Consider the following 27,256-nt stretch of genomic DNA (forward strand, 5'->3'; position numbering starts at 1 on the left):
GAGGAAACCCACGCAGACACGGGGAGAACGTGCAAACTCCACACAGTCAGTTGCCTGAGGCGGGAATTGAACCCGGGTCTCTGGCGCTGCGAGGCAGCAGTGCTAACCACTGAGCCACCGTGCCGCCCTAAGGCACAAATTAAAAATTTGAAATCATTAAAGCAGTACATTACTGGTTGGCAAATTTGGAATCGTGTTATATTATTTCTGTTGTAATTGTTCTCATTGCTTTAAATATTAGACTCTGGTAGAAGAAACGTGGTCCCACCATGGCAGAAGGAGGCTATGACCCTTGTGAATGCATCTGTTCACATGAACATGCTATGAGAAGGCTGATAAACTTGGTAAGAAATTGCATCCTTTAATTAAAATTTATGTATTTAGTTTCCATAATTTAAGGACAGCAGGCAGATTTAAAATTGAAGGCTAATACAATTTTACTTTGCATTAAATAACTTTTATTTAGCATCTTAAACAGTATTGGTATTGTTGTTCTAAGGAGAGAAAAATGTTCTTTCTGTCTGTATAATACGGCCCTATGTATTTATGTGCAGCTTCCAGTACATGCATGTGTGAGCCTGCACTGTGAGCCTGACTGACAGTCCTAAGTTAATTTTCAGCAAAATTCTTAGCACACCCAGGAATATTTAGCAAGTGTTGCCGAAATTCAGAATTCCATCTAAAGTTGACATTTGTTTGAATTTTGCAAGCACAGGTTGGTACGGTACAGTCAGTAACTTGCCTGTTTGGAACATCTGAAGGGGACCTGCTGTTTGATACGATCTGCTGATTTGTGTGTCATTCGGCCTACGTACTTGGCATCGCACTGGCACTGAAATTTATATTTTGTATTACTTGTTTTGTGACAGAGTGTCTTTTACCATAATAGATGTGCCTTGAGTCTGCAATTGGTCAACATTTGCTTGTGCCAGATGTAAAACCTTGACAAATGTTGTCTTCTTTGCAAAACTTTAATTTTTGCTGAAACAATATATTTTCAATATAACCTGATAGTAAGGCTCATTATTTTATTGAGGGCTGATGATTAACCCAAGGATCTTTAACAGAACAGAGCTGTTACTAGTCAGTTGTAGCTTTTTGAACCAGTACATGTTACTTGTAAGGATTGCTATAGGTCATTTTTTTTAACTAGATCTATTGAATTCTGATTCCTATACATAGCTGAGTTTTAATTTTAAAGCACATTAATAATTTTCATACAAGTCATTGGATGAAAACTAAATTAGGAGAAAGTGAAGACTGCAGAATCAATTGGATGATTCTAATGTTTACCATATATTTTCCATATTTGGCAGCTCGAGGACAAATATTTCGTTGAAAATTGCAATGACTGCAATAAAAATTCATTTACCATGTTCCACTCAGTACAAATTCAATATCCTTAAAGTTTAGCTTATATATTCCTTATGATGCCTACACCTAAGGTATTCCACAGTCTCGAGCCCCTCTCTGTATTTTAGCTGAAAGGCTTTGGAGAGTGACCTTCTCCATTGTGCCTCTCTTGAGGCTGCCTCAAATATTTGCACATCCATCACCATGTAATCCTGGACTTTGGAGCATGCCAGTCCGCAACACTTGATTGAGGACATCTATTTTGTATTGGAAGAATATCAAATTAAAGCATGTCTTTAACTAAGTTGGTTGTACTCCAGCAGGGGTTGATGTTTATGTGCATGTCCATGGGAAAAAAAATCTGTAGAGCATAGTATCTATCCTGTGTCTTAGAGTTGCCTGTGGTGAACCTTGACTGCTGCATCTTTCTTCAGACCTTTGCCAAAGCACATTCCATAAGGAAGTAAAGATTTATCCCTTCCCCACCTCCGCCACCTTGAGGGCAAGGTACCGAGGGGCTGAAGCCTAGACTTGTAGGAAGGATCTGACAGGAATGGACTTTTTCGCCATGCGCCAAGACACTCATGAGTGCTCCTTTGTACTTTCTGGTGAATGAGGCATTCGACCAAATAATGTTTAATGTCTGCTCAAGGAACCATGCAACAGGATCTAACTATCTCATTTTCAGTTAGAGTCTCTAGAATGTTATGTACTGACTGATGGACATGTGGGCAATAGTGTTTTTCTCAAAAATAAACCTTTTCTCACAGTCCAATCTCACTGAGAATTCTGCAGTGATGTGGTCAGACCTATCCTTGGCATCACTGGGGATGGGTAGAATCAAAGCATGTGGTAACACTTCATTTTGTGCTGAGGCTCCACATACAACATGTTGAAACTGCACACAAATAATGAGGACAATGTTGATATTTTAGTTTCCTTCTTAACTCAAAGATTTGTATATCGTTTCCCTAGTTATGGTTCATATCCAACCTCTCCATAAAGTGAGGGGACTAGGTAATTGTATTGAGTATAGGAGTTGGGAGGTCATGTTGCAGCTGTACAGGATGTTGGTTAGGCCACTTTTCGAATATTGCATGCAATTCTGGTCTCCTTCCTTTTGGAAGGATGTTGTGAAATTTGAAAGGGTTCAAAAAAAATTTACAAGGATGTTGCCAGGGTTGGAGGATTTGAGCTATAGGGAGAGACTGAATAGGCTGGAGCGGTTTTCCCTGGAGCGTCGGAAGCTGTGGGGTGACCTTTATAGAGGTTTATAAATTAATGAGGGCCATGGATAGAGTAAATAGACAAAGTCTTTTCCCTGGGGTGAGGGAGTCCAGAACTGGAGGGCATAGGTTTAGGGTGAGAGGGGCAAGATATAAAAGGGACCTAAGGGTCAACCTTTTCATGCAGAAGGTGGTGTGTGTATGGAATGAGCTGCCTGAAGAAGTGGTGGAGGCTAGTAGAACTGCAACATTTAAAAGGCATCTGGATGGGTTGATAATTAGGAAGGGTTTAGAAGGATATGGGCCAAGTGCTGACAGATGGGACTAGATTAGATTGGGATATCTGGTCGGCATGGACGAGTTGGACCGATGTACATCTCTGGCTCTAATTGCCATAACATAGGACAGACGAGTAGGTCACAACTCTGCCTTGGTACAGTAAGGCGTTTGATAAGGTTCCCCATGGTTGACTATTGCACAAAATACAGAGCCATGGGATTGAGGGTGATTTAGCGGTTTGGATCAGAAATTGGCTAGCTGAAAGAAGACAGAAGGTGGTGGGTGATGGAAAATGTTCATCCTGGAATTCAGTTACTAGTGGTGTACCGCAAGGATCTGTTTTGGGGCAACAGCTGTTTGTCATTTTTATAAATGACCTGGATGAAGGCATAGAAGGATGGGTTAGTAAATTTGCAGATGACACTAAAGTCAGTGGAGTTAAGGATAGTGCTGAAGGATGCTGCAGGTTACAGAGGGACTTAGATAAACTACACAGCTGAGCTGAGAGGTGGCAAATGGAGTTTAATGTGGAAAAATGTGAGGTGATTCACTGTGGAAGGAGCAACAGGAATGCAGAGTTCTGGGCTAGTGGTAAGATTCTTGATAGTGTAGATGAGCAGAGAGATCTCGGTGTCTGGGTAGATAGGTCCCTGAAAGTTGCCACCCAGTTTGATAGAGTTGCAAGAAGGCACACAGTGTGTTAGCTTTTATTGGTAGAGGGATTGAGTTTTGGAGCCATGAGGTCATGTTGCAGCTGTACAAAACTCTGGTGCGGCCGCACCTGGAGTATTGTATACAATTCTGACCATTGCATTATAGGAAGGATGTGGAAGCTTTGGAAAGGGTTCAGAGGAGATTTACCAGGAAGTTGCCTGGTATGGAGGGAAGGTCTTATGAGGAAAGGCTGAGGGACTTGAGGCTGTTTTCATTAGAGAGAAGAAGGCTGAGAGGTGACTTGATTGAGAATATAAGATACTCAGAGGGTTAGATAGGATGGACAGTGAGAGCCTTTTTCCTCGGATGGTGATGGCTAGCACGAGGGGACATAGCTTTAAATTGAGAGGTGACAGATGTCAGAGGTAGTTTCTTTACTCAGTAGCAGACTCGCCAACTTTAAGGGCATTTAAATGGTCATTGGATAAACATATGGATGAAAATGGAATAGTGTAGGATAGATAGGCTTCAGATTGGTTTTAGAGGGCAGTGCAACATCGAAAGGCCTATACTGCGCTGTAATGTTGTACGTAGTTCCACGAATATACACTGTTTATTAAAGCAATTGAAGTTATTCCTGAAATCAGGCAGCCATGTATTTTATTATGATAAGCATCCAAATTCTCAGTATATGCAGTGTGCCACCAGAAATTGGTGGATAATGACTAGCATTTAACAGCTGACGTCACATTCTGTACATCACACGTGACGAAGCCAACTGTAATTCATTTAACTGGGGACAGGCAGTGGCTCAAACCTGGGAGCTTTTTATTCTGAATGGATCAGCTACTCATACTTAAAATATCTCAGCTGTTGGAGGAGGTCAACAGCAGAGTTTAGTTTGGTTTTATACTTTACCTCAGTTTGGCATTGCAATGTTTGCAGCAAAAACAGGTGGTATGGAAAACCAGTTTATCATAAAAACCAGGTGTTCCATGGGGTACACAGTTTTATTGCAAGAAGCACAGGACTCTTTCGATACAGTCCTTAAAGCCTGGAAAGAAAAGCACAGTACACCTCGTTAGCCTCGAATGTCTGGTGAAAAATGAAATTCAACAACAATAACAAACAAAGTTAACATTGCTTCAAATTCACACAAGAAAATAACTGATGATCAACTGAAAAACCCTAATTTCCCTCCACCCCCAACCTGAGGAACAGAATGGAATGGTTTTTAACAGGATAGCTTCAAGATGTGGCAGCAGCAAACCTGAATTCAAAGTGAGCTCATCTTGAAAAATCTGAACATAGGATGAAGAAAGCAGATGTACAAACATTCATTTTAGAGGGGCAAACTTGCACATTCATCTCTTCAGGAAATAGATACCCATCATTGTCGTTCCTCGAAACATCATAATGAGGAGAGATTGCTGTTCAGTCCACGTGTTGCATATTTTTGTTTAATAAGATGTTAGTTTGCAGAAGGTTTGTGGCTACCAACTGCCTCTTCTTAACCATGGACATGTAGTCACTTTAAATGTCCGTCCCCATGAGGATGGTCTTGGTGATCTCCACTTCTTCCTGGAAAGAAGACTCCAACTATTGCCATAATGCACCACCCACCCTCCTTCACCTGACTGAGCTCATCCTCACTTTGACATGAAGAAAGTGAAAGGAGTTAAGGGAGAAGTTCTTCAAAGATGTTGCCATGGATACTCACCATGGGCCCCAGTTATGCCTGTCTCTTTGTAGGCTACGTGGAACATTCCTTGTTCGAATCCTAATCTGAATCCTCCCACGATTCGTCTCCCAGTTCATCAATGACATCACACTGCTTCCCCCTCTCATAGGGAAATGATAGAATTGATAAATTTTGCTTAACATCTTGCTGTCACCTTTACCTGGTCCATCTCTGACTCCTCCCTTCCCTTCCTCAACATCTCTTTTCATTTTGGGGTTATCAGACTTTTGAACCGACCTCTCAAATGTTAATATTGATCTCTCTGCACCTTCTCTGTAATTGTAACACTATTCTGCACTCTTCTGCTAGCCTTAAGGACCTTTTTATGGTACAGTCTGCCTTTATAGCATGCAAAACAACACTTGTCACTGTATCGCAGTACATGTGAAAATAATAAATTAAATCAAATTGCACCCTGCTTCCCATAACGACACTATTCCATTCTCCAGGTTTCTCCATCTCTGTTACATCTGTTCTGATTATGCCACCTTCTGCAGCAGGGCCTCAGAAATGTTCATCTTCTTCCTCATCTAAGCATTCCCCACCACCGTGGTTGGCAGGGTCTTTAGCTGTGTCCAAACTAAGTCTGCAAGGTGTTAGAAAGGACTCTGAGGGATAGGATTTATGACCATCTGGAAGAGCATGCCTTGATTAAATGCAGTCAACACGGTTTTGTGAGGGGCAGGTCATGCCTCACAAGCCTTATCGAATTCTTCGAGGATGTGACTAGAAAAGTTGATGAGGGTCGAGCTGTGGATGTGGTGTATATGGACTTCAGCAAGGCATTTGATAAGGTTCCCCATGGTAGGCTCATTCAGAAGGTCAGGAGGAATGGGTACAGGGGAACTTAGCGGTTTGGATACAGAATTGGCTGGCCTACAGAAGACAGCGAGTGGTAGTAGAAGGAAAATATTCTGCCTGAAAGTCAGTGGTGAGTGGTGTTCCACAGGATTCTGTCCTTGGGCCTCTACTGTTTGTAATTTTTATTGATGACTCGGATGAGGGGATTGAAGGATGGGTCAGCAAGTTTGCAGACGACACAAAGGCGGGAGGTGTCGTTGACAGTATAGAGGGCTGTTGTAGGCTGCAGCGGGACATTGACAGGATGCAGAGATGGGCTGAGAGGTGGCAGATGGAGTTCAATCTGGATAAATGTGAGGACGTGCATTTTGGAAGGTCGAATTTGAAAGCTGAGTACAAGATTAAGGATAGGATTCTTGGCAGTGTGGAGGAACAGAGGGATCTTGGTGTGCAGGTACATAGATCCCTTAAAATGGCCACTCAAGTGGACAGGGTTGTTAAGAAAGCATATGGTGTTTTGGCTTTCATTAACAGGAGGATTGAGTTTAAGAGTCATGAGGTCTTGTTGCAGCTCTATAAAATTTTGGTTAGACCGCACTTGGAATACTGTGTCCAGTTCTGGTCGCCTTATTATAGGAAAGATGTGGATGCTATGGAGAGGGTTCAGAGGAGGTTTACTAGGATGCTGCCTGGACTGGAGGGCTTATCTTATGAAGAGAGGTTGACTGAGTCGGACTTTTTCATTGGAGAAAAGGAGGAGGAGAGGGGACCTAATTGAGGTATACAAGATAATGAGAGGCATAGATAAAGTCGATAGGCATAGATAAAGTCGATAGCCAGAGACTATTTCCCAGGGCAGAAATGGCTAACACGACGGGTCATAGTTTTAAGCTGGTTGGAGGAAAGTATAGAGGGGATGTCAGTGGCGGGTTCTTTACACAGAGAGTTGTGAGAGCATGGAATGCGTTGCCAGCAGCAGTTGTGGAAGCAAGGTCATTGGGGACATTTATGAGACTGCTGGACATGCATATGGTCACAGAAATTTGAGGGTGCATACATGAGGATCAATGGTCAGCACAACATCGTGGGCTGAAGGGCCTGTTCTGTGCTGTACTGTTCTATGTTCAATATTCTGTGTTCTAACACTGAGTGCCTTGCATATGATGGTTGGATTTTTACCAACAGTGGAAAAGAAGCATAGATTCTACATGCCCAACTTTCTTTTACCATAAATCTATCACTGAATTCAGTTTTTACTGCATATCCTAGATCCTCTGAGTTATATCACTAGCACGTCTGGGTGGTCTAACCTGATGGCCAAAGAGTTTGCATCAGCCAACTTTGCACAAGAATGCGGTTTTCCATTTGCCTTGGATCTCAAGGCCAGTTCAAGCTGGTAGCAGATGCTGATCAGTCAGGACACTGATAGCAGTTCTGAGTAGAAGATGGTGACATGATTCATGTTCAGGGCAGCTTTGACCAAGCCTGTCATGCTGAAATCATGTTTTTATCTTTTCTGATGGAGTTGGGAAATGGTTCAATGCAACACAGTATCAGGAAAGGACAGAGAAGGCAACTCTGCCTCACTCCCTAACTCCTTTGAGCAAGCCTTTCTAATTCCTACCCGTTACAGTATTCCCCTCTAATTTTCATACCAGCCCAGCTGCGAGGGTCTTGACCATGGGCAGCAGTGACCTCTGGAAACAGCAATCTTTGCAGTGATTAGTATGCCCAAAATGATCACTGTGCACAGAGCCTTGCACATGCAGTTGGACAGCTAAGAAGGACCATTGCCCATTTGAAATTGTACTATTGATGTTGGTGTAGAGCAGTTTTATTCAATTGCAGTTCCCTCCTTAAACCTTATTTTGAAGACAATATCATATGAATATGCAATATTCTGTCAAGGACTTTCTTCGAGGTAACCTCGTATGCTGCACATAGGCAGTAATACCTCTGAATAGCATAAGGCTCTGGGATCTTCATCAGCTCAGCACAGGTGTTGTCAGGGTAGTACACCAATTCAAGAGCAGACTCTACTTGATTGACAGTGACTTTGGACAGAAAGTTTTAGTCCATGTTCAGCCGTGAGTTGGACTTCTAGTTTCTAATTTTTCCCCTTCCACGTATAGCTGAGGGTAACGATGTCTTTCTGACATGCTGTTAGCCAGAAGCATGTTCACATGCATCTCCTTAAGGTCTGGGTAATTTTGAAAAAACTCTTACCTTAGCTGTAGTCTCCCGGGTTCACCTCAACTCGGCCGCTGCTCCCACTCAAATGACATGCTGTTAGCCAGAAGCATGTTCACATGCATCTCCTTAAGGTCTGGGCCAATAGTCTCACTGAGTTGAATGCCAGTCTCCTGAAAACAATAGCTCACTGGCTGTTTTATTCTTCTCCATGGACTGAAGGGCATTAGTCAGTTTGTCTAGATTTAGCAGCTTGAGCAGATTTAGGTGTTTGTCCAAACTCTTCTGCTCACTGGTATCAAAGGCACCCAGGATAGAGAAAAGGAATGGTTGAGAGGACATGCTGCCTGCCGGTTTCATATCATATAATCTATCACAACAGAATTTGTGATCTTCAATGTCAGATAATATTACTGAACCATCTTCTTTCTTCAGGCTTCTGATCACAGCTGTATACGTTTTGGAAACAGAAATGCATGTGTGCATCATTCTGTACCATGGAGCAAGTACTTGGCTGGAAGATGACCATGGAAACTTCCAAATCAAAAACTGAAGCTTACTAGTTCTTCACCTCTTGCGTTTCCTTCGTGCCCCATGACCTGCAGCTGATGCAGATTCTGCAAGATTTACTGGAGTTGGCTTATTTTCTTCTGTTCTTCTTGAATCTTTTGAATACCGTTTAAGGATGGAGAATCTCTTGATGTTTGTTTCCCATCAGAGGTTCAGAGACTGAGGCTGTTCTCCAAGCATTATAATTTCTTTTGATTTCCGTGATGGATTCTGAGGTTAACAAACTATGTTGTTCTGTCAACCCTCTCACCCTTTAGGTGATAATCGACCAGTGGAAGGCCAGAGAAGTTTGACACCATTGCATTTGACAGTGAATACTTGACACCTCAACAGGAAATCTATCTTAAACATGTGGATCCATCTGGCCTTGACTACTTCAATATCTCTGAAATACTTGTGCACCTTGATTTATTTTTCTATTAGGAGTCCAACATGATGTCCAGTTGGCTGTCGGCCCTGACTGATCATTCAGCTGCTGATGCATTTGAAGTTATTCCCCAGACAACCAGTCTAGCTTAAGCTAGTAAGAGTTACTGATAGGTGGCCATTCTTAGCACTTAAGGTGAGAAAGTGAGTGGCGATGGTCATTTTTGTTTCTCATTCCTTTCCCAACTTAGAACATTAAGGCAAGAAAGCATATAGCCTCAGTTCAGATTGAACTCTGCACAAAGCAAGGAGTAATCTAACCTACTGGGTGACCAAAAATAATTGCAGAAGTGTAATTGTATTGTTGTGGACTTGAGTCTTTGGATTCCCTGACTAGTTTCATCTCATAGCTGTACAAAGCTTGAGAGTTGAGATTACATGCCTTGTAAAATTAACCCTTCCCAACTCTCCCTGACCTTTTTTCAAACAAATCAGTGGCTGGCAATTAGCTCAATACTGCAGCATTGTTGATGGCTTTGGTTCTAATTCAGCAATGGTGCAGAAATAGGCCTGATAAAATGGTGCATTGCATGGAAAAGTGGGAGATGGACCGATGAAGAAAAGAATAATTGAATAACTTTACATCTGTTGAAAATTTAAGTGGTTAAGCATACATGTCACACTGGGATTACCAAATAAATGTGGGAAGATTATTTAGCGTGCTTTTACTCATCCATCCAATGTGAAATAGTTTTTCATTTTCCTTATAATTATTTTAAATATTTCTTGTGTCAAGTTAATGTTTCTGGAACATGTTCCTGGTGATGAGGAAAGAAAGCCCATTGTGGCAAAAGTTCAGCCTCTTTGGGCATTGCGCATTTAAAAGGAAACTCAGTGCCCCCACCTGACAAGGTTGTCTACGAGGCTTCAATGACAGATTGCCTGCTCAAAAGGAATTTAAAATTAAAGTTTTTTCTACAACCCAGTGGCATTTATAGGATCTTGATTTGCATTTATTCATGAGGCTTATACCTGTTCTACCTGTTTTCCAAACTTATTAAAGTTCCTTGTTATATTTCAAAATGTATGGGCCCCATCAACAATTTTAGCATCACTTCATTCTGTATTTTCCTCTTAGTACTTATTGTCACTTTGCTAGCAAGCACATTGTGCTTTTTCTCTTAAACCAATCCTTTAAAGACATTGGGGCTTTATGTTTGAATTTCTACTGTCTCCAGTATCAGTATTCTACTACTCCTAGGTATTTTGTATCTTGATGTACAGATGACATATTTGGTGAATCAAAGGTATAGTCGTCTTACCGTTTTCTAAACATGTCAGTTAGAATTGCTTGTTATTGCACATTGAATGTTCAACATATAATGTACAGTAAAAAAGTAACTTTTTTTCAACCATTGGCAACAAATGTGTATAAGGATTTTTTTCACTTTAATACAAGTAAACAGGCAGATGGCAGAAGTGTGGTAAATTAATTAACTTCATCTGTTCTGTCCTTTCCTTCTGTCTTCTGAACTATCTTTTCATTCTTTGAAAAAAGTAAACATTCAATCACCTAATACTGTTATAATATTTTTAATTTAGCACATTTGCTTCTGTTATTCTTGCATGATATTAAGCAAATAAGAATATGTCCAGAGAATTGTAAAACTGCCAATGTAACACCTTTATTTAAAAAGGAAGGAGATTAAAAATTTGAGTAATTATAGGCCAGTTGGCTTAACATTTGTCACTGGGTAAATATTAGTCTATTTCTAAAGGGTGTAAGAGAAGAGCAATTTGAAATTTGTGATCAAGCAGAGTCAGCATAGCTTCACATTTAGAAAGTCATGTCTGACAAATGTATTACAATTCCTTGAGATAACAATAGAATAGATGAGAGGATGTAATCTATTTGGATTTTCAGAAGGCGTTTGATAAGGTACCACACATTAGGCGACTTAATAAGCTAAGAGTGCATGATATTGGGAGGTCGCACATTAGCATAGAAGATTGGCTAGTTAATAGAAGACTGAGTTTGGATAAACGGATCATTTCATGATGGCAATCTATAATTGATGGAGTGCCACAGAAATCAGTGCTGGGGTCACATTATTTATGATATACAGGACCACCCCCGAATCCGCGGAATCATTTTCCGTAATTTCAGTTACCTGCGGTTTAGCTCCCATGAGATGTTCTGGTGAACGTTCATCACATTCTTTTTACTGTATATTAATGCCTTGGGTGAGTTTGTGATGCCCAAACCAGGGGAAACAACCTCCTTGGATCTGACCTGTCAAGCCCCATAAGAACTTTGTATCCTATAGTGAAATCAGACCAGGTCTCCTCAATTTCTCCGCACAGGATGATACAGGGCGACCCCCATATCCATGGATCCGGTTACCATGCTTTCAGTTACCCGCAGTTTACTGCGGTCTGACCATATTACAGGTAACATTCCAGAACCAGGGATCTGGGCTGCCAGGAAGGTAAATTTCCCATTTAAATGATGGGTTCGCTCCTATCCGTGGTTTTGGGCTTTCACAGTAGGTCTTGGAAGTATCCCTCATGGGTATTGAGGGGAACTACTGTACCACCATCCTATGAGATGTTCTGGTGAACTTTCATCACACTTTTTTTATTGCAAATTTATCCTTCCTTCGGTAAGAACACTGAAATTTTACGCAGTATTACAAGTGCAGTCTCACCAAGGTTCTACAATTGCAGCAAAATGTATTTTTGACTTCTATGTTCAAATCTTGCAATAAAGGTTTCTCACTGCAATTTTTATGGATCTCTTAAAACGCCAATAACAGATGCTCATGGCTATTTGCATTGATTCCCTGTGGGTTCTGATGGTCAGTTGTGGAGTTACAATGAGACATCAATAGAACCCATGTCATGCAATTACGTGAGCAAAATATGTGTGAAAAGCTTTCCTGTCATAAAGAAAGAAAACCTTGACCTATGCTGTGTCATTCATGCCCAGAGGGTGTTCAAGTTCTCTTACCAATCAGTGAAATACCTTTTGAAATGTATTCACTGTAGAAATTTAGAAAAAGCAGCAACTAATTTGCACACAGCAATGTCCTGCAACAGTAATGTGAGAATGTCCATTTGATATGATAATCTATCAATTGGAAGTTGGTGCAAAGATTTTTTTTGCAGCTTGTTTGCATAGGCAAATTACTGCTACAGGCGTCTTTTCCCTGAGTCGATTCCTAGACATTACCTGTTTTGTGCTAAGGTTATGATAATCATCCATAAGAAGTTATCACTGAAGAAAGAGGTTGAACTAGAGAATTTGGAAAATTAGTGCTGTTTTCTCCATCCCAGAAACTTTATTTAATGATCTAATACAACTTTTGATTAAGAAAGACTCAAAGGTGAGTGCAATTCCTCTATTTGTGAAAGTAGGTGCTCTCAATCTCTGCACTTCCACTCTAGTTGCATCAACATGTGTCGATTTGGGCAGTGTCTGTAGTTTACTTTCACAAATATCATCCAAGTTTTTTGTCTCATGTTTTTCACCAATTTTAGTTGTTGTGATTGCAATAGTTGTCTGACTGTCAGTAACCTCTTAACTCCCATATGAGCATAACTTGATTGGTAACCAATCAGATTAAGTTTGCTGGACCTTTGTCAGTAAATAGATTGCAGAGTTTGTCTTCTTGAGTTATCTTTGTTTAGAATCTATACTACAGTTTCGAGTATTCTATGCAGGCCCGAGCTTCAAAATACAGGAAGAAGATTGAAGCTGATTCACTGGGATACTGCCTGGTATGAAGAACTACCAACATAAAAGGAAAAGGTTTTGTGTTGTGCTGTTCATGACTTTAGGACATTCTGCAGCCAATCTAGCATTGTTGAAGTGTAGTCACTCATGAAATGTAAGAAATATGAAGGAAAATAGGGACTTGGAATGCAGAGCTGTGAGTTGTTCAAAAAATTCATCACGTACATGATTGGAACAGAGAGGAAATCAGTGTTTATAAATAGATTATACGATTGATTGAAGGAACATAAAACAAATAGATTCGTGAACTGGATGAGAATTTGAGATTAGGATTTTTGCTTGGGTAGAAGATAAACACTAACCTGAACTGGTTGGGCTCAGTAGTTTATTTCTATGCTGTAATTCCTTCATATGACAAATTTCATTTAATGCAGACAATTTGACATTTGTGGACTTTGGAGAAAGTGAGGACTGTAGATGCTGGAGATCTGAGTCGAGAATGTGGTGCTAGAGTTTGGTTCAGTGGGGTGAATTAGAAATAAGCACTCGATGTTTGGAATACCAGGAAGTTAAGAATTTTTTATGCAAGACTTGTCCAGGAAATGCAACATAGATCCTGCTTTGAAGGCAGATTATTTTTGGTTGAGAGCCTAACATTCATTTGTCAGGGAATTTACTCTCGTTTCCATTCAGGTTTTACTAGTTGAACCAAATGGAATGGCTGCTGACTACAACCTGGTCTCAACCTCAGAAATTTGTTCATTATTTCCCTGTAGAGACACTCACCTCTGATCAGAAAGAGAAACAAGGAAAAAATAATTATTTTTAACTCTCTAACCATTAAAATATGAAAGAATGAGGTTCTACACCAATTGATGTCTATTAGCAGTAATAAAGTTATAGCTTTGTTGAAGTGGCACTTGGATTGGAATGGATCTCACTCAGTGTCTGGAGCGAAGTTAGTTCAAAGCTCTTGTGCAAATGCAACAATATCAAAACATTCTGTGCATTTCAATGAGACAAGCAGTTTGGAAGAGTGATGAGATTTTGGAGGCAGAGTTTAGAGAATTGGGAAAGAAATTATGCTAGCAAGATCTCAAAGGTAGCTATCTCCAAATTGTTGATACCATGCAAAAGTGAATTGCTATGATCAGATGAGGAGGGGTCAGGTGGCTTTCCTATTCGCATTTCACATTTGATCCCAGCAGGTTTTTTTGACATTATATAATTGACAGTTTGGTGAGTGATGTGGAGATGCTGGTGTTGGACTGGGGGTGAACAAAGTTAAAAATCACACAACACCAGGTTATAATCCTACAGGTTTATTTGAAAGTACCATCTTCCAGAGCTCTGTTCTTCATCAGGCAGGCATTGGGCCAAGAAACAGAGGACACAGAATTTATAAGTAAAAGATCAAAGTGTCATACAACTGGTGTGATGTATTAGATAAACCTCATCTTTAATCACTTAGAATGGGGATGCAGATTTCATTTGATTAATGCATTGTTTGAGCTGAGATGTCACTTTTTTAATATACTGATAAAACCTTAAATTATCTTGAGACTGTGACTTGAAAGAAATTTAGGATTTACATATTAATCAATCGAAACCTGCATCCCCATTCTAAGTGATTAAAGACTTAACAGCCATTTAGGTTTGTCTAATATATCACATCAATTGTGTGACACTTTGATCTCTTACTTATAAACTCTGTGTCCTATGTATCCTGCCCCACTAGCAACCTGACGAAGGAACAGCACTCTGAAAACTTGTACTTTCAGATAAACCTGTTGGAATATAACCTGGTGTTGTGTGATTTTTAACTTAGTTTATTAAGTGTTTAACTGTTTTGTGTGCTATGATAAATAACATGATCAAATAACCTTTAATGTTTTATAAAGAAAAGAGGTTAGTTTTCATTTCATGTAACAACACTAATTGCACTTATAAAGTTAAATAATTTAATAAAATAATCTGGTTTTCTCACTTGCACTCCCTCTCTCAAAATTCACACACAGATGGATTACACAAGCTGATGATACTTTACGTGATTTAAAGCACACTAAAAGTAATGCAGTATGCTGCTCTTGAAGGTTGGTCAGTTTACTGTCTGTAGGATGAGTTCAGTGGTTCTGCTGTTTTCAGCATTGAGATGATTTAAAGATGTAGATTGATGATTTATGTGTTCCACTTGAGACAACAGCATTGGGTTGAGTTCGTTTTAATGTTCTGTGACATCTGGGTAGTCAAATTCAGCAGACAGAATCCAGAAACTTAGAAGCTGACTAGAGAGAAAAGAAAAATAAACAGTCAGGGTATTATTCCTTCTGTGTTTCAGTTATTTGTTTTATTTTGCAGATAAAACTGCATTGGCTTCTCTCCACAAATAAGTGATCCATCTATCATGCTATAGGTCATTTGACTGAGGTAAATTGGAATCAAAGATTGGCGGGCAAAAACTGGAACTGAACAATTAGTGAAAAATTATGTACAATTGAGGTATATGCCCACAATAGGGAAGATGGGACAAAAGATGAAGAGTGAGTTGAAGGAGAAAAAGCATGTAAATGTCAGATGTCTAGTAGATAAAATCATTGATAACCAGATTGAATGTAGAAAGTTCACAGGGTAAGTGAAAAAGCAAATTTAAAACATACAAAGAGAGAATTTAAGAAGAAACTGGCAGCTACCATTTTTAGTAAAGGGGTCCAACAGACTTCAAAGCCTTGTGAATGCTGAAGGTTGATGAAAATAGTTGATTTACGTATGGAGGCAGGGGCTGTGGCTGAGATACTTAATACACACGTTTGTCTTTGCTGTGGAGCTAGGTTGGATAAAGGTTAGTTGTACTTAAAGTTGATAACTCACCAGGTCTTGATTGGATGCTTTAGAGGATGTTGAGGAATACAAAGCAGGAAATTGCATTGGCACTGACCACTGTCTTCTGTTCCACACTAGATATAGTGGTAATACCAAAGCTGATGAATTGCAAATGTTATTTTCAAGAAGTGTCAGTGGAAAAGCTCAATAATTGGTTAAATTGGGTGGTGAGAAAGTGCTTGGTGGTAATTAGAAATAACAATAACAGTTATACTTACGAACATGGATTAACTTAAGTTTTGCTAAGGGCAAACCGCATCTGACTAACTTGGGCTCTTTGAGGGTCGACTAGAGTAATATATTTGATTAAGTGCTATATAACAAGCTTGTCAGCAAAATTGGAGCCTATGGAATAAAAGGAACAGGAGCAATATTGTTAGAAATTGGCTGCGTGATAAGAAACAAAAGTTGTGGTGAATGATATCTTCCTTTGGACTAGAGGAAGGAAATGGTAGGGGACCCCAAGGATTGCAGCAGGGATTGCTACTTTTCCAGATGTATTTTAATGACCTAGTCTTGGCTGTACAGGGCATAATTTCACAACTTGTGATTGAAACAACTTGAGTATTTTGTAAACTGGGGAGAGTGATCAAACTTTAAGAGGAAGTAGACTGGATGGTGGAATGGGGTAGACAAGTTGCAGATGAGGTTTAATCCAGAAAAGTGATGCATTTTGGTAAGAAGAATGAAAGAGATTACTGATGTATATGGCACAGAAACAGACCATTTTACCCAACTGCGCAAGTTGGTATTTATACTTAAGCTGCCTCCTTTCACATCTAAAACTATAATTGGAACCATCCATTCCATTCTCTCTTATATGCTTATCTAATTCCTTAAAAAATGCATCTACATTATTCTTTTCAAGCAGTCTGCTCTCACATTCTGCACTCTTACCACATTTTGACGTAAACAATTTTTCTTCTGAATTTGCCATGAAATTTAATGGTGACTATTTGATATCAATGGAGAAAAGAAGTTTGGGTGAAACCTTATGGCCTTTCTGTTAGTGTGTTTGGAGGTGAGAAGATCATTTAGGTATACTGGAGTCTGATCCCAGAAAAGTATCTAGTGGCACTTAATACTGATGGGTCTGTCCAGAGGAAGAAACAGCTCTCTCCAGCTGGCAGTCAAGACCCCAGCTCCTCTCAAATCAAACTAATTTGCTCTGTATATATACCCAACAAAATCTTTTATTTACCTTTAAGATTTTTATTATGCCACCACTCAAATATCTTTTGAGAGAGAGGACCTGTCTGTCTATTCTTCCCTTAAATGCAAACTCTCACACTTTTGATATCTTCCTTATACATCATTTCTGCATCCTCTCCAGTATCTCCATATATTCTTTTCATAATATAGTGACAAGAGCTGCATGCCGAATTGTTAAAAGTAATCTAACCAAATGTCAATTCTGTCTCTCAAGGAAAGGAAAACAGTGCTTGGTTTGCTTTCAACAGCAATATATTTTGAAGGGTATAATTCTATCAGAAGCGCAGGAGTAGAGACACCTGGAGAGAGGCATCATGGATCATTGAAGTTGGTAGGCGATAGTTGAGCTACTGGTGAATCAAGCCCATGAGATACATAATTTATAAACTGGAACATGGTGTGCATAAACAGGACTTGATGCTTCCCAGAGATTATAGAGTCAGAGTTCTGACAGAACCATCTCACCTAGTTAATTAATGCCAGGATTAGTAACATATGGAGTCTAGGTTGGAGGATGGAGTTAGGATTTAGATGAATCATAAACCCATTGAATTCTGGAACAAGGACTTGAAATCCTACTCCAGTTCCATATTGCACCCAATTTCTTCAAGCAGTTGAAAGACAGAAGCATTTTTGACCATGTTTGGGGTTCAGGCTCGTTCATTCATTTTATTAGTACAGCAAAGAATAAGTAAAATGAGCCTCTGACAAGGCATTGCTCACAATTACTTTTTTCCCCTCTTCTCCCCACAGTCCACTCTTGCTTAAGCAAAGCCAGTGATCTGTTGAGGTAAGCTGACCAAACAGACCAGAAAGTTTTAGGTAGTGCATAACAACAATTTTGTGCTGTAGCAGACATGAGATAACGATAGCCACATATTGCAGGATAAAGGTTTGTGGGACCTTTTCCAGGAATGTTTTCACAGTGTTGATGACAATGTTATTCATTATGCGCTGAGCAGTTAATAATGGAGCGAATTTTTTAAAATGTCCAGATTACTGAACGGCATAGAAATTGTTTCTGATCATTTTAAATAACAATGAACAAAGGGTTAGTACAGATAAAGGACATTATAGTAAAGCTGACATGATGTGACTCAATCATTCAAAAATATTATTTTTCTAATGTTCTGAAAGAAATGGAGAATGTCACTTCAAAGAAGAATGTATTTTAGACTTGGATTTGCTGGGTCTTTACTAAAGCTAATCTCATTTTCTCTCCATAACTTGTACGTTTGACCACTTTAAAATGGTTATCCAATTTCTTTCCTTTGTGACACAACAGTCTGTGCCTTAATCTATTTCCCGTGGTGGCAGTTTATATTCTGACTGCTCTGCCCTGATTCTTTTTGTGTTATTAAACAGAGATAAGGAATCAAAATCTCTTTGACTGGGGAATCAGTAACTGGGGTAAGATGATCAAAACTCTTCGTAATTTTCAAAGACTTAATTAACTTTTTTTTCCCTTTGCCTCCTTTACTCTGGAACTAGATCTAGAACTTCAATTTTTATTTTTTGAGCTATAATTTTCCATTCTGGGCACATACTAGTAAAATTAACTCATATCCTTGTCAAGATTATTGTTACTAAATTAATCGTTACCTGATTAAATTCTTATCACTTAATCTAGCTGCATATACTCTATTTTCACATGCTGTTGACTTTTTTTGTTATTTTGTCTAGCTACTTACAAAATAATCTGAACGTGTAAATATATTTGAGCCCAGTACGTCACCACCCATGTCTTTCATTGCCTTTCCTTTGCGTGTTTCTTTTTCTCTCATAACAGGAAAAGGTAATTCAGCCCTTTGTTCTGTAATTCATTTGGATCATTGCAGATCTATGCTTCAGTTTCATTTATCTGCCATTGCTCTATAGTGTTCAATGACTTTACCTGCAAAGTAGTTCACGCTTATCCACACTAAATTAAATCTTTCACCAATGTAACCATTCTGCTATACAGTCCTTCACTGTTATCCTTTATTCGCCAATCTTGCTTTTGTATTCTTAATACATTTCCCTATCCTGAGTCCAAATGTTTTATATATGCAAAGGACAGTGATGTTGAAGTATCATTTCTGAGCCTTTCTCTAATTCCTGTTATCCACAAACCAACTTTATATTCATGTTACTATGTTTCCTTTATTCCAATGGTTGAATTTTTCTAAGCAGCCCTTGAGACGCTTCCTTTTTCAAATGCATTCTGAAAAATCTTTTTTAAAAAGTTACATTCTTTTTATCCAATTGATATGGTTATTCAACAAACATTTACACAGACGATGGTGCATGTATGGAATGAGCTGCCAGAGGAAATGGTAGAAGTGGGTACAATTGAAACATCTAAAAGACATTTTGAAAAATACAAGAATAGGAAAGGCTTAGAGGGATATGGGCCCAAAAGCAGGCAAATGGGACGAGTTTAGTTTGGGAAACCTGTTTGGCATGGACAATTTGGGTGAAGGGTCTGTTTCCATACTGTATGTTTCTATGAACTGGACGATCAACCATAATTGTATTGAAAAGTGAAGCAGGCTCAAATGGCCTGGTACAATTTTCTGTTTCTCTGTTAATATGGAAATAGTCTGGTACAATGGTGAGCATAACTGCCTTCTAAGCAGTGACACTGCTTTGATACCCCTCATGACTGTGATGTAATTTGCAGTGTCGTATCATGCATTTGTGCTAAATTCTGGCACTGTTGACCGATTTTCCCAGCAGGCTGGAATATTTTGCTATTTCCACTTCTTCAATGTTCCACGTCGCACAAATAAATATGAAGAATTTCCTTAGCCATTTTATTGGGTTGTCTTACTTAGTAGAGAAAGTATTTATTTGCAGCCCAGGGCAGGACTTCCTATCTGTACTATATCCTGTTTTAGCATCCTTGTAGCATTGTTATGTCTTAACTGCCAACTTTGAGGCTTTGTTTGCCTTTTGGTTCCTGACCTGCCTCTCTTAATAGGTTCTGCCTGAAGACCTGTTATGTGCCAATTATTGTACGGTCTCTTTTTAAAGCTCCCTTTCCATAAAACTGAACAGGGAGGGATATTCAGTTTTTGGGAGTTCTGGAAAGGGCTAATTACTTCCTTTTTGATTTTCATGGATAGTTTGGCTTTTAATGCAGATTTACTCATTTATGGTGTCAGTGGCCTTTTTTTTAATCCACTTGCAATATTTTTAAATTGCACCTGTTCAAATCCTTTTTCTGGAAGAAGTCAACATTTTACTGTGCTTTGAACATATACTGTTTAGAGTTTGATTAACGAATGCATTGAGAATACTAAAGACATAACTGCTGAGGCATTTAGCTAATGTTATTTAAAAGATATTAGTAAAGCACTGAGAAGCATCAATTAAATTGAAGAAATGGTTTGTCCAAACAAGTTATTACCTTTTATCATGTACCTTGTATGTATCCATTTGCTTAAAACTGCAGTTGTATTGGCCATTACTTTCATCGGGGAGCTATAGATTAGGCATGAATTGCCCCAAACATATTTTGGTAACGTACTGTTTTACAAATAGACTTCATAATAATCTATTACTGTAGGTTGTAGCATATTTACTTTATAAAATAACACTATATATTTTTTATTTTCATTGAGATCAAGTGAGAGTGACAGCTCTAGATATCAAAGCTGCATTTGACAGTGTGGCATCAAGGAACTCTAGCAAAAACTGGAATCAATGGGTATCAGGGGGCAAACTCTCTGGTGGTTGGAGTCACACCCAGCACATAGATGGTCATGGTTGTTGGAGGTCAGTCATCTGAGCTCCAGAACATCTCTACAGGAATCCCTCAGGATAGTGTCCTAGGTCCAATCATCTTCAGCTGCTTCATCAATTATCTTCCCTCCATCATTAGGTCAGAAGGTGGGATGTTCACTGATGATTGCACAACGTTCAGCACCATTTGCGACTTCTCATATACTGAAGCAGTCCATGTTCAAATACAACAAGGTGTGAACGATATCCAGGCTTGTGCTGACAGGTGGCAAGTAAATTTGCGCCGCACAAATGCAAGCCTATGACTATCACCAATAAGAGACGATCTAACCACTGCCCTTGACATTCAATGGTCAACTATCAACATCCTTTGAGTTATCATTGAACAGAAACTCAACTGGACTCACCAAATAAATACAGTGGCTTTGACAGCAGGTCAGAATATTGCAGTGAGTAACTCACTTCCTGAATACCCAAAGCCTGTCTGCCATTGACAAGGCACAAGTCAGGAACGTGATACAATACTTGCCTAGATGAGTCCAGCTCCAACAACACTCAAAGCTTGACACCATCTGCAACAAAGCAGCCCGCTTGATTGGCACCTCATCCACAAGCATCCACTCCCTCCACTGATGCTCAGTAACAGCAATGTGTATTATGTACAAGATGCACCACATACATTTGCCAAAGGTCCTCAGGCAGCATCTTCCAAACCCATAAACACTTCCAACTAGAAGGAAAGGGCAGCAGATATATGGGTACGCCATCACCTTCAAGTTCCCCTCCAAGCCATTCACCATTGTGACTTGGAAATGTATCGATTTTTCTTCACTGTCGCTGGGTCAAAATCCTGACGTTCCCTCCCTAATGGCATTGTGAGTCAACCCTGAGCAGGTGGACTGCAGAGGATCAAAGGCACCTCACCATCACCTTCTCAAGAGCAACTAGTAACCAGCAATAAATGAAGGCCAGCCGGTGACATGCACATCCCACAAATGAATTTTTAAAATTGACCTTTATTAAAAAGATTTAATTCCATTTGGCTGAAATTACCATTCTATATCACAAGTTTAGAAATGTAGAATTGCTAAGATACATCTGTTAAAAATTTATATAATTTTACCCATCCACGAAGTAAATTATGGGCACTGCAATGGGCTTTCTGGTCCCTGTCCCATCAAAAAGTTGACTCACTAATCATTCAATGAATTGCTTTCTGCATGGGACAGTGCAAAACTTCCGTGCCCAAATTCAAAGTGTTACAGACTGGCATGTTGCAAGGATTAGGGTGATATGCTGAGGGACTTGGTACAATTTGGGGTATAGGTGTTGCAAGATTTTATTTCTACCTAGTCTGGTCCATCAGGTTTACTCTGGATGTCAATAACCCAAGACAGTTCTAACAGCAGGATAAACCTAATTGCTCCTTCTCAAAGCAAGATACACTGCAAAAATACTTCAAAAAAAGTAATACATCAGAAGCTTACCTACACGATACTTACAATCTCAAGTGACCTAGCTTATATGGACTTGTCTGGACGATCTGACCAAAACAGGTAATCAGCTCACACTACCTCAAACTCTAGTCACTGATCAGATCACTCCTGCTCTGAGGCATGCTTTCTTATGTTCCTGTTCCATGCAAGCAACTTATGTGATCAAACCTTCACACTGTCCAGCAAACATCATGTGCAATGTGTTCCATGGTCCAGTTAATCTTTTGCTCATTTAAACAGCTGTTTGTTTTTTCTGGAAAGACGCTAATCTCTCTGCTTTAAAAGTACCTTGACCTCAGGCCAACTTGTTTCGGCTGCCCATTCCATCCTGATTCCTTGCAGCTTTTGTCGTTTAATCAACCATATGAAATTTACACAGCATGTGATCAACAATTTTGTTTTGCCTACAAATAGTACATTGCATGTTTAGTGAATTGCATTTCTTTTACATTAGACCTAACCCAGACTCTGTCACTAACTACAACATAATGTAAAACACACATCCCAATCCAGAAAACACAGAAAGATTGAAGACATCATCCAGCCAATTGACCTTTCAACAGAACAGGCTTAATATGTTTGTTTTCTCATTTTGGCTCACTGTGCAAATTTAGGAATACTATAGTGTAAATGCTGACTTTGGAAAGACCATAAAATAAAACCACAATACACAAGGGGACTGAAAATTGTGTAAAACCCCTCAGGCATTGTGTTTGACATTAAGTGAGTGGCATATAATGCATTAAAAGAAATTGATTTGTTTTTCACTCTATACAGTGTTAAGTTTTATTTACTCTTGCATGGGATGTGGATGTCAGTGGCAAAGTGCCATTTATCTATTCCTAATTGCCTTCTGAGGTGGTGAGCTGTCTACTCAAATTATTGCATTTTATCTAATGTCGGTCCAAGATTGTATTCAGCAACTGTGAAAGAACAATAATAATCCCAAGTCAAGATGGTTGGGGCTTAGAGAGACACTTGCCTTTCTAGAAGTAAAGGTTCTGGATTTAAAAGGTGCGATCAAAGAAACTTTGGTGAATAGTTGCAGCACACAAGACTATAAGATGTAGGCCAAATGGCCTAGTTCTCCTATTGAGTCCACTTTGCAATTCAAAGAGATAATGTCTGATCTACATAGGGATAGGAGAAGGCCATTCAGCCCCTCAAGCCCACTCCATTAGTCAATGAGATAATTTGGTGTTCTGTGCCCTACCTCCATAAACTTGCTTTTGGCTCATATCCTTTAATAGCTTTGCTTAACAAAAGTTTATCTACTTCAGATTAAAATTAACAACTGATCTAGCATCAACTGTCATTTGTGGAAGACAGTTCCAAAACTTTATGACCCTTTGTATGTAGAAACGCTTCCAACATCTTTCTTGAATGGTCTGGCTCTACTTTTTAGATCATCCTCCTCTTTCCTGCCTTTTCCTATTTCTCTTGAATTCCTTAGTAATTGGAAACGAGTCTATCTCAGCCTTGAATATAGTTAATGACCTAGCCTCAGCAGTCTTCTGTGTGGTAAAGAATTATAAAGAGTCAGTACCTTCTGAGGAAAACAATGTTTTAATCTTGACTTAAATGGACTGTGCAGTGGTCATTCCTACCAGATGCCTGTGTTCCGGTAGATTGGGAGGACAAGATCATGTAGGCTTTGTCCACTCTTGGTTCTCTTGCTATCTTCCTTCAGAACACTGCCAGATTAGACTATTAAAATCCCCTTCATAGTTCATTCTATGCCCTTCAATAAAATATGGAGCTGGAAAACGCACAAGTCAAGCAGCCTCAGAGGGGCAGGAAATTCGATGTTTCGGGCAGGACCCTGTTCTATTGCTCCTATGATTCTATTGCTGCTCTGATGCTGATTGACCTGCTGTGCTTTTTCCAGCTCCACATTTTATGTGTTCTGATTTTCCAACATCTGAAGTCCTCAATGTCTCCATTCTGTGCCCTTCCCATTCTTGGGGCTTCCTGCAAGTAACTTTTGAATGAGTACTGATTTGAGTACTGATTTAATCAAGGGGAAGAAATGTAAATGGGAACGTGGTATGTGATAGTCAGCAGGAAGTAGCCTTGTTCATGCTTGAACTAATACCATGAGATTTCATGAGATCCAGAATTAATATTGCAGATTCCACAGGCAACTGTATGTCATAGGATCTTGCCGGTGTTTGGTCTTACTTTAATTTTTAATGCTTAGACATGGGGTAAACAATGTAGGCTAATTGTGGGAAGCGTAATGTTCAATCTTGACCGCCTGCAGATCAAGATGTATAAAGCAGAGTTTTGAACATATTGGAATCTATAAAAGGTGGGTGAGAGGAAAGCAGAGAAAATGTTGGAGTGTTTAGGGCTGGAGATGAGAAAGGCACATGTGAAAATGAATGGGCTAAGGAAGACACATGCCGATGGTTTGTTTGGAAGAACGTTATAACAGATTACGAGAAACAAATCTCTCTGTATTGGAAAAGACAGTAAATAGTCAAGTCATTGATTTTGTGGTTTACAAGATTACAATCCTTTACCTTTTATTCTTTGCTCTTAAATTTCAGCTGCGACAGTCACAATCCTATTGCACAGACAACGAGTGTCTGCAAGAATGTAAGTTCTCCTTGAATTTAAATTGATCTGTCAATAATTTTGTGAAATGCCAATATGTATAATAGAAATTTGGTTGCCCTTATTTGTCTTACCAAAATGCAACACTTCTCATTTATCTAAATCTGAAAGACTTAGATCTAAATCTGAAAGACTGAAAGAATACGAGTGAACCTGATGAGTTATTATGACAATAGACATTGTTCACACCATCACTATTAGGTGAGCTTTTTACTTCAGATTTTTATTGAATTTGAATCCCACCATTGACCAGAGTGGCCTTTGAACCCATGTCCCAGATCATTTGCCTTAGATTCTGGGTTCCTCCTTAATAACATTATCACTACATTCCAAATACTGGCCTATTAGATCCAAACACAGAAATAAATTAGCTTTTTACTGACCTTGCTTTTTAATTTTTAATCTAATGGTGTAAAGAAGGTAGTAATACTTTTTGGTAGGTCTTTTAATTACTTTCATTGGTGTTCACAGCAATATGGTAGTTTCCAAATGAGATCCATATTTTGAAGCTTCCAGTCAATGTTTGATCTGAATGGGATAATGGGTTGCATCAATCGATACCACTATGACTGTAAATTAGTTGAGCTGCCCTTGATTCTTAGTGCTTAGACTAAACTAATAACCAAATTCTCAACAAGTGAGGTAATTCCATTACAACAGCTTGCAGCTTTAATAATGAAGTGGCTTGAGACATCGTGCTTAGTGTCAAAAGCTTGGCCATAGAGTCATAGAGATGTACAGCATGGAAACAGGCGCTTCGGTCCAACCCGTCCATGCCGACCAGATATCCCAACTAAATCTCGTCACACCAGCCAGCACCCGACCCATATCCCTCCAAACCCTTCCTATTCATGTACCCATCCAAATGCCTCTTAAATGTTGCAATTGTACCAGCTTCCACCACTTCCTCTGGCAGCTTATTCCAGACACGTACCACCCTCTGTGTGAAAAAGTTGCTCCTTAGGTCTTTTTCATATCTTTCCCCTCTCACCCTAAACCTATGCCATCTCGTTCTGGATTCGTCGACTCTAGGGAAAAGACTTTGCCTATTTACCCTATCCATGCCCCTCATAATTTTGCAAACCTCTATAAGGTCCCAACTCCTGTACTCAATACTCTGACCAATAAAAGAAAGCATACCAAACGCCTTCTTCATTATCCTATCTACCTGTGACTCCACTTTCAAGGAGCTATGAACCTGCACTCCTGGGTCTCTTTGTTCAGCAACACTCCATAGGACCTTACCATTAAGTGTATACGTCCTGCTATTTAATCTGTTGTAATCTGAGGTAACTCTCTTCGCTGTCCACTACACCTCCAATTTTGGTGACATCTGGAAACTTACTAACTGTACCTCTTATGCTCGCATCTAAATCATTTATGTAAATTACAAAAAGTAGAGGACCCAGCACCGATCCTTGTGGCACTCCACTGGTTAGGCCTCCAGTCTGAAAAACAACCCTCCACCACCACCCTCTGTCTTCTACCTTTGAGCCAGTTATGTGTCCAAATGGCTAGTTCTCCCTGTATTCCATGAGATCTAACCTTGCTAATCAGTCTCCCTTGGGGAACTTTGTCGAACACCTTACTGAAGTCCATATCGATCACGTCTACTGCTCTGCCCTCATCAATCTTCTTTGTTACTTCTTCAAAGCCATGTTGACTATCCTGAGTCAGTCCTTGCCTTTCCAAATACATGTACATCCTGTCCCTCAGGATTCCCTCCAACAACTTGCCCACCACCAAGGTCAGGCTCACTGGGCTATAGTTCACTGGCTTGTCCTTATTACCTTTCCTAAATAATGGCAGCACGTTAGCCAACCTCCAGTCTTCCAGCACCTCACCTGTGACTATCGATGATACAAGTATCTCAGCAAGAGGCCCAGCAATCACTTCTCTAGCTTCCCATAAAGTTCTTGAGTACACTTGATCAGGTCCTGGGGATTTATCCACCTTTACCCATTTCAAGACATCCAGCACTTCCTCCTCTGTAATCTGGACATTTTGCAAGATGTCACCATCTATTTCCCTGCAGTCTATATCTTCCATATCCTTTTCCACTGTAAATACTGATGCAAAATGCTCATTTAGTATCTCCCCCATTTTCTGCGGCTCCATACAAAGGCCTCCTTGCTGATCTTTGAGTGGCCCTATTCTCTCCCTAGTTACCCTTTTGTCATAGAGTCATAGAGATGTACAGCATGGAAACAGATTAATGTATTTGTACAAACCCTTTGGATTCTCCTTAATTCAATTTGCCAAAGCTATCTCATGTCCCCTTTTTGCCCTTCTGATTTCCCTCTTAAGTATACTCCTACTTTCTTTATACTCTGAGGATTCACTCGATCTATCTTGTCTATACCTGACATATGCTTCCTTCTTTTTCTTAACCAAACTCTCAATTTCT

At 39.6% G+C, this 27,256-nt stretch overlaps 2 protein-coding genes across 3 annotated transcripts in view; one reads left to right on the forward strand and one right to left on the reverse strand.

Moving 5' to 3' along the window:
- smim14 (small integral membrane protein 14) overlaps positions 1 to 27,256 on the forward strand; it is a 50,767-nt gene that overhangs the window by 10,648 nt on the left and 12,863 nt on the right. For both annotated transcript variants that reach the window (XM_043692824.1, XM_043692823.1), the window contains exons 2-3: positions 242 to 344; positions 24,783 to 24,831. In XM_043692824.1, the coding sequence (XP_043548759.1) occupies positions 270 to 344; positions 24,783 to 24,831 (124 nt within the window). In that variant the 5' untranslated portion in view covers positions 242 to 269. The remainder of the gene's footprint in view (positions 1 to 241; positions 345 to 24,782; positions 24,832 to 27,256) is intronic.
- The window catches only part of lias (lipoic acid synthetase), a 114,471-nt gene continuing 102,223 nt past the window's right edge, over positions 15,009 to 27,256 (reverse strand). The window contains exon 12 of the mRNA XM_043692795.1: positions 15,009 to 15,201. The gene's annotated coding sequence lies outside the window, so the exon portion shown is untranslated. The remainder of the gene's footprint in view (positions 15,202 to 27,256) is intronic.

This window comes from Chiloscyllium plagiosum, chromosome 1 (genome assembly GCF_004010195.1).
Source record: "Chiloscyllium plagiosum isolate BGI_BamShark_2017 chromosome 1, ASM401019v2, whole genome shotgun sequence".
Classification (NCBI taxonomy): Eukaryota; Metazoa; Chordata; class Chondrichthyes; order Orectolobiformes; family Hemiscylliidae; genus Chiloscyllium; species Chiloscyllium plagiosum.